Source organism: Octopus bimaculoides, chromosome 17 (assembly GCF_001194135.2).
Source record: "Octopus bimaculoides isolate UCB-OBI-ISO-001 chromosome 17, ASM119413v2, whole genome shotgun sequence".
NCBI lineage: Eukaryota > Metazoa > Mollusca > Cephalopoda > Octopoda > Octopodidae > Octopus > Octopus bimaculoides.
The window spans coordinates 8,158,442-8,167,298 of record NC_068997.1 but is presented as its reverse complement, the minus strand read 5'-3'; the positions used below and the strand labels follow the sequence as shown (position 1 = coordinate 8,167,298).

The 8,857-nt window shown below is 35.8% G+C and overlaps 1 protein-coding gene across 3 annotated transcripts in view; it reads left to right on the top strand.

Moving 5' to 3' along the window:
• LOC106876913 (uncharacterized) overlaps positions 1 to 6,722 on the top strand; it is a 24,303-nt gene extending 17,581 nt beyond the window's left edge. For 2 of the 3 annotated variants that reach the window (XM_014925662.2, XM_052973841.1), the window contains exons 2-6: positions 40 to 129; positions 2,023 to 2,126; positions 2,989 to 3,087; positions 3,889 to 4,041; positions 6,628 to 6,722. In XM_014925662.2, the coding sequence (XP_014781148.1) occupies positions 49 to 129; positions 2,023 to 2,126; positions 2,989 to 3,087; positions 3,889 to 4,041; positions 6,628 to 6,709 (519 nt within the window). In that variant the 5' untranslated portion in view covers positions 40 to 48 and the 3' untranslated portion in view covers positions 6,710 to 6,722. The remainder of the gene's footprint in view (positions 1 to 39; positions 130 to 2,022; positions 2,127 to 2,988; positions 3,088 to 3,888; positions 4,042 to 6,627) is intronic. The other variant, XM_052973842.1, reaches the window with a different exon arrangement.
• The last annotated feature ends 2,135 nt before the right edge of the window (positions 6,723 to 8,857 follow it).

The window sequence follows — 8,857 nt, the reverse complement described above, 5'->3', positions numbered from 1 at the left end:
TAGCTACTCATCTTCTAATTGCCTATTTTCTTATTACAGCCAAAAATAATGGAAATCAGTGTTCAGAATCCCAGAACCATCTTTGAAAATGGTCGAGCTAAATATGTGGCCTACCAATTATCCCTAAAGGTAAGAACTAATACACATTAATCTCTTGGTCTACGTTTCATCTCCAAGAGATTATTAACCACACGGTTACGTAAAAAGGTTGCTTTTGGTACCATTGTGGTTTGGGATTCAAGCCCACTTTTCTTAAGTGTCTTTTACTCTGGAATTTGATTGTCCAATATTTTCTGGGTAGAATTTAGAAGACAATAATTGCATGAAAGCTTTATTCACTCTGTGGGGCTTATATTAAGCCAACCGGATCTTCCTTTGGAGTTGTGTAGTGATCCTCTCTATATGGATTGAAGTCTTACGGATCTCCTTTTGACTTTGGAATACTATACTAGCCAGGATCATGCAGGATGTGCTTATGGGGGCAATAGCCAGGATTATAATCATCCCATCAAGCTACACACACACACACACACACACACACACACACATACAATGCTCACATGTTACTGTATGCACCAGCAAAGGCGGTTCTACCTGGTTGTACATGCCACTAGAAATAGTACCAGGTTTCTCTCAAATCACAATCTACTGCTTTACAGAAAAAAGGTATATTGGTTAAATATAAAGGTTAAAAGGTTATACATATTTATTTACATATTTCCCTCCATAATGTTTTACTTTCTGACTTTCTATTCCCTCTTCTCTTGGCTTTTTTTGTTGTATATATATGTTTCGTTATGTTGTGCTTCTTTCTGCCATTGTCTTGTACATTCGTTAGCTTTTCCCAGTGACTTTTCATCACTGGCGCTACCAAAACTGAACAATATCAATGTTAAAGGCGAGCAATTGTAAGGATTTTGGGATGTTGGCCGATGAAGAATAAGCTACAAATTTTCAGTTTGGTGCGTTTTTGCTAAATTTGAAGTATATATATATATATGTATATGTATAAGTATATATATATGTACTTCGTACATTGGGCCTCACCGAGGCAATGACTACGGACCGAGACCTTTGGAAATGTGCTGTGCGTGAGAAGACCCGGCAAGCCAAGTAAGAGCATTGCCAGTGCCCCTGGACTGGTTCTTGTGCGGGTGGCACATGAGATGCACCATTTTGAGCGTGGCCGTTGCCAGTACCGCCTGACTGGCTCCCGTAGGATTTCGAGCGAGATCGTTGCCAGTGCCCCTGGACTGGCTTGTGCGGGTGGCACATAAAAGACACCATTTCGAGCGTGGCCGTTTTCGTGCGGGTGACACGTAAAAGCACCCACTACACTCTCTGAATGGTTGGCGTTAGGAAGGGCATCCAGCTGTAGAAACTCTGCCAAATTAGACTGGAGCCTGGTGTTGCCATCCGGTTTCACCAGTCCTCAGTCAAATCGTCCAACCCATGCTAGCATGGAAAGCGGACGTTAAACGATGATGATGATGATGATGATGATGATGTGTATATATATATATATATATAAATAAGTCTATACATACACACACACACACACACACACACATATATAAATATATATATGTGTGTGTTTGTGTGTGTGTGTTTCTTTTTTGGAATAGATCTCAAAGTACATACATAATGCTATAAATAATTGCCTGTAAATGTATTGAATTGAAAAACCCTTTCAGACAGAGAATGTTGAAGGCTGGCTTTGACATTTTCTACTTAAAGAGGTTTTCCTAACCTAATATTTACATGCTGTTATTTATAGCATTATGTGCTTCAAGATCTACTCCTCCAAACAATCATTATTTCTCATTCATTCAAAAGATTATAAATTCGTATGACATCAACACTATTACTGTTTGTTTTAATAAAATCAACTTTACTTTAAACTGAAGAATTTTTTTGTGGAGTACATTCTTATTATTCTTTTACAAGAATAATGTTGATAGTGACTTCAAAGTTTCATATATTTAATCACTTTAAAAAAAATATATTTTATCTATAACCCAGAATTGCTTCCCTGTGTTACCACTGGACGACACAGATCATGTGTGGAGAAGTTACCGTGAATTTCATTTGCTGAGAAACATTCTGCGTCAGAGACATAAGAACCTGTAGGCATAGTTTATTATTTTGTTTGGTTATCATTATTTATTTGGTGGGATTTGGCAGATGAAGCAGAGAGCGAGAAAGAGAGAGAGAGAGAGAGAGAGAGAGAGAGAGAGAGAGAGAGAGAGAGAGAGAGAGAGAGGGGGGAAAACAATTCAATGATTTAGTCTTTAATGAACATTCAAGCACAAAACAAACATTCTATATGTGTGTATATAGATCTCTCTCTGTTTCTGAGAGAAAAAAAAATGTCATGTATTGACAGCTTCTGTGGTTGTTTACTCCCAAGCTGGAGCTAATTAAGCAGATCAGAGACATTCTAGCCATAAAAGGGGGTGAGTGTGCAGAAACGTTAGCACACCGGGCGAAATGCTTAGCGGTATTTCATCTGTCTTTGCGTTCCGAGTTCAAATTCTGCCCACGTCGACTTTGCCTTCCATCCTTTCGGGGTTGATAAATTAAGTACCAGTTGCATACTGGGGTTGATCTAATTGACTGGCCCCCACCTCCCCAAAAATTTCGGGTCTTGTGCCTAGAGTATATAATATATATATATATATATATATATATATATATATATATTATGTATGTATGTATGTATGCATGTATCTCTCTCTATATATATAAACCCACCCACACATACACAAACACACACAAACGCACACACAAACACACAAACACACACACACAAACACACAGCACACACAAACACACATACACACACACACACACACACACACACACACAGAAGCATTTTTAGTGTTGTCTAAATCACCATGCCTGTGCACGAAACTCTTGGCCCTTGAGTCACTCTGCAGCTTCTACTGAATATCAAAAATAGAATTCACGTCTTTTTTATATTTCCAGAATGATTCCATCTTTGCAATCAGAATGCTGTTTGTTAAACAAGTTCAATCTGTGGGTTGTCATGAGACGTGTGTCACGCTTGTGTGCCTTTGCCGAAAGGTAAGGAGTGACGCTTAAATTATCTCAAATCATATAACTGATATGACCATGTGATAAAATGATATCATCTTTAATTCATGTTTTGTGAACTATGATGAAAATTTCATTATTCTCAGCAATAAACCTCCATTTTCCCAACAGAGGAGTCAGTAAGACAATTCCTTCCATTCTACTGTTGAGTAGCTCTGGATGGAGTGTGTGACATTATGGCACAACCAGTCTGGTGCTGCCTGTTTGGCATTGTTGACTCAATGCCAACTTATTTCACATCTGACATTTTAATGTTCTTCTCATTCCCTCTTTCTCTCCTTTTTTCTCTCTCTCCACCCTCCCATTGTTTATGTGTGTGGTAATGTTTCCATCTAATGTGTCTGAAGAGATGGAAATGCTTGTGTCAATCATGTTCAATTAATAAATCATAATCTCTCTCTCTCTCTCTCTTTCTTTCTTCCTCTGTCTGTCTGTCTGTCTGTTTGTCTCTGTGTTTATGTATGTGCATGAGGAGAGGGAAGGTGTTTATGACAGTCATACTCATTTAATAAATTGTAATGCCCCCCCCCCTCTCCCTCTCCCTCTATCTGTACTAGTATATTTCTGTGTGTGTGTGTGCATGTGCACGTGTGTGTGTGTGTGTGTATGTGTGTGTACATACATACACATACACACACACATGTATGTAGGTGTGCGTGCGTGTATACGTGCGCGAAACACATTATAACATAATGTAATAAAAATATAAACACACATGTAATTATATTTTCACTCTATCATTGATTATTCATTTCTCTTCCATATCAACAGTTGTTTCAAAGAAAAAGAACTGACCATGGATCCCACATTTAGACTGTTTTTCCAGAGTGATTTATCCTTTGAAGAAATCTTGAAATTCCATCATGGACACTATGCAGAAGACTTTATCAAGAATATTTGGCAAACGAATGGGATAACCAGACAGTTTGTATATAATATTAACATATTTAAGTCAACATTCATAATTATATATATTTATACTCTTTTATTCTTTTATTTGTTTCAGTCATTTGACTGCGGCCATGCTGGAGCGCCGCCTTTAGTCGAGCAAATTGACCCAAGGACTTATTCTTTGTAAGCCTAGTACTTATTCTATCAGTCGCTTTTACCAAACCACTAAGTTACTGGGGACACAAACATACCAGCATCAGTTGTCAAGCGATGATGGGATGACAAACAAGACACACAAACATATACACACACATACATACATGTATGCATGTATATATATATATATATATATATATATATTATATAAAATATTGTTATTAATATCAGGAAATCAATATTAGAAAGTTCTTCAGAAAGTTATATACGTGTGTAGAATAATTGTTGTATTAAAAATATAAATATATATAAATATATGTAAATATGCATAAGTATAAATATATAATAATAAACATGACAGTTTAAAAGTTTCAAATTAAGTTTTGAAAGCATCTTACAATCGTTTCACAGAAGTGTTGTCCCTATAATGGAATCCTATATTGATAAGTATTTATAGATAACTCTTCTGCTCTTCAGAGATATAAAATGTGAAATTTGTATAATTTATCGAATGGTAAGTTTTTAAAAATATGAAAAAATATGGGAAGCTACTCACCACACAGCCACTCCTGTGCCTATAAGGCTCACTGCTTACAAACTAAAAACTAAGATTTGTCTGTAGATATTAACTTAACAATGGTCATTGTAAAACACTTATTTAAAAAATTTTCTAATGGATAAATAAGTTACATTTCTGGCTTAAACATTGAAATGAAAGCTTGGAATATAAAATTGCATTATCACTGAATTTTTTTCAGTTCAGTGACAAGGTTTACAACTGTATATACCAACCTCTAAATACTGAATTACCAAGGTAAAAAAAAAAAGACACATAATTTTAATGGCGTTTCAAATATCAATTTATTTACATTATTTACATTTGATGGATATTTGTCCTCATCTTGTTTGTTGTTAACACAATGTTTCCGAGTTTGATTCTAGGCAGTGACCTGAACAACAACAACAACAACAACAACAACAACAACAACAACAATAACAACATTGAAAAATACCTTAGGAATGAGCACCCAGTTTTGAAATTTCCCCAAGACACCTGATGAAGGCTGGAGGGTATATCAGCCGAAACGTTGTGTTAACAACAAACAAGATGAGGACAAATATCCATCAATTGTAAATAATGCACATAATTACTCATCTCTTAAATATAGAACTGTATGGAAGAACTTCATTGAAAAGAAGAGAAAGGACATCTGGCAGTAGAATACAACCTTAAGAAGAAGGCTTGTTTAAGCCACATGGGAACAACATATCATGATGATGGCTCTTCTTCTGTCAACATACTGTATACTCATTTTGCCCTTCTGAAGGTGTGTGTAATGAAGGCTTGATTACTTGGAAAACAGGAAAGCATTAGGGACAGGAAAGGCATCCAGCTGTAAAACAATGCCTCAATAATTCTTTCTAATTTTGGCACAAGGCCAGCAATTTTGAGGAGACGGGCAAGCCAGTTGCATCAACTCCACTGCTCAAGTGGTACTTATTTTATTGACCTGGAAAGGACAAAAGACAATGTTGACCATTGGTGGCATTTGAACTCAGAACATAAAAAGCTGGATGAAATACCACCAAGTGTTTTGTTTAATATGTTTACAATCCTGGCAGCTCGCTATTTCAATGGTTTCAAATATTGACACAAGGCCAGCAATTCTAAAGAAGGGGTGGGCTTAGTCAGTTACATCAACCTCAGTACTTCGGTGGTACTTTATTTTATTGATCCTGAAAAGTTGAAAAGCAAAGTTAATCTTGGTAAGATTTGAACATAATAATAATAACAATGAAATTATTGTGTTTCGTGCTCAGGTGCTCTACAGCTTATCAAAGGTGCATGTACAGTGCAGAGAATTATGTGCAAAAGTCAGGAACGTGAACAGAGCATGAGTCATGATATGCATGAGTGCATGTGTATAGAGGGGGGTGGATATTAGGTGTAGTGTTCATGAATTTCAGGAAGCATGGAGGTCTTAAAGGATGCAGTGTCTTGGCATCTAACAACTGATGCAGGTAGTTTGTTCCATGCTTCAGCAACTCTGAGTGTGAAAAAATGTTTACGAAAGTCATGGGAGCTGTCCTGTTTTCTGACTGTGTAGACATGCCCACATGTGTGTTAGGCACATGGAGCTCAAGATGGTTATTAGTGTGATGGTTAATAATTTTGTGGGTGTTTACCAAGTCAGGACCATAAAGAGCTGAATAAAATGCTTCTACACATTTTGTCTGATGTACTAAAATTCATGCTTCTTTAATGTATTCATTTAATCCTAACATGGACGAAAAACATGTTAGAAGAAATGAATGGATGGATATAAACATCTCCCTATCACAGATAAATGAAAATGATTATGATACTGAGAGCAGCCACATTTTTATTCTCCAAAAAATGCATTTATTTTTATCTTACCATTTTCTAACTGATGGATAACTTAGTGTTTTGTTATTTTGCAGGTTAGAGCAAGTTGAAGAGAACAACAGCATTGAAGAAAACCTTATATCTGTAGGAGAGGCCCATCATCTTTTAAATAAATAGATTTAAAATTAAACTTAAAATATGTTTTATTATATTATCACTATTAGCTAAAATTACATAACTATAAACTAGTGGTATATAAAGCACCCACTGACAAAATTTCAAATCTGTATGTAAAAAATTTACAAAGTTACAAGCAAATATTGTGGATACCCCTCTTGAATCTGAATAATTCAAAATAATGTAAACAAATAGGCATTACATTTGACAGTTTGATATGAACACCAAATATGTTTTTAGGTGTTTTTTTTTTCTTACACACACGCATAACACAGTCTTGCTCAGTTGGGACAATGCGTGTGTTACTTTGACATCATCATTTCATAAAATTTGTTTATGGGGAGAAAAATATCGAAAATATCAATAGATGTGAGTGAGAAAGAAATGAGGAGAGAAGTTTTGGGATGTTCTAGAAAAAACAGCCAGATCTCCCTTAAATCATATATTTTCCTCTGAAATTACGAGAATAATTTTTTTTAAAACCGAAAATGTTTCTCCCATGGGCTTTATGTATATAGTGAAAAGATGGCCAAAATCATTTCGGACTGGGATGGTGAGGGTGGTGGGAGTGAAAAGAATTTTTTTTCAAAATCTTTTTCTTTTTTTCGTGAAAATACGCCTCCCATAATTCTGAAGGTTTTGGTGAAAAACATAGAAAAAAAAAATCGCCCGTTAAAATGGAGAAATTCCAACTTATGTGGGTTGTCTGATCCGAAATTTCGTTTTCTAGAAACTCACCCCCGCCCCATTCCAAAATTTTGTCAACAAATTTCTTTGTAATCTACACTGTTTGAAAGGATGTATAAAATTTCATTAAAAAATACCTTTTTTTCCAGAAAGTTATGAGGGGAAAAAGCGTCGGGTCCTGTGAATTTTCCGAAACTACTTTCCCCAACCCCTCGGAAATTTTTTCCAATAAGCCTTTATTACTCAAAATCTGTATGATATAAGCGATTATTTGGTGAAAGTTTCGTTAAAATGCATTCATTTGTCTAGGAGTTATGAGGTAACAAAGTCGGTGGGGTATTAAACTGTAGTTATGCCATTTTCAATAAAAAGTTAACGGATTAACGAAGTTAACTTTTCGATTAACGCTGCCCACCTGTGTGAGTGTGTGTGTGTGCATGTGTGCGTGTGTGTGTGTGTGTGATTAATCATTAATAAGACAATTTCGTGAATGACTTCACTTATAAATTATTTAAATAATTATTTGTGTATGTATTATTATCGCACTGCTTCACACTTGACTTGAAACCATGTCTCCTGATTTTTCATTACTTCAATTGCATTTCCATCATTCCGATCGCTTTGACTACCGTTTTCCAACGATAATTCTTTTGCCTTAGTGGTTTGAATGCGGTCATCTCTTCCTCCTTTGCCTATTTTGCTTCTTTGTGACTCTATACTCGTCGTTGGTCAACTGGCACTATATAACCAACTCAACCTTATATTATAGTTCATTAGAAAACTCTTTTTGGATTTCATAAATATCTTTTAAAATATATTTAAAAAAATAGACCTTGGCTCAAGACAAATCCAAGGGAGAATACTTGAGATTTTCTAAATTTTTAGGGAAGAGTTTCTTCCCTTGAATCGTGTGTTATCTAATTCGGAAGTCGTTGCATAAAATATATGAACAATGACTCAGCTATTATTTTTTAATGGGAATAGCTTATTCTCTGTGTTTCCTAAATATTTCAGCTTTAATATGCGGGCAAATATACATCGTTGTACGTATATCTATTGGTTTTAAAGACAACACATACACAGTTTGGAGTTTGTGTGGCAATTGAATACAGAATTCATCATCATCATCATCATCATCATCGTTTAACGTCCGCTTTCCATGCTAGCATGGGTTGGACGATTTGACTGAGGACTGGTGAAACCAGATGGCTACACCAGGCTCCAATCTGATTTGGCAGAGCTTTTACAGTTGGATGCCCTTCCTAACGCCAACCAGTCAGAGAGTGTAGTGGGTGCTTTTACGTGTCACCCGCACGAAGGCCAGTCAAGCGGTACTGGCAATGGCCACGCTCAAAATGATGCATTTTATTTAACATTTTCATTTTTTATCCCTAGAGATAAAAAAAAAAAGTAAAAAATTTTTGTAAGACCCCTGTGCAGGCCCTGGTTGATATTGAATCC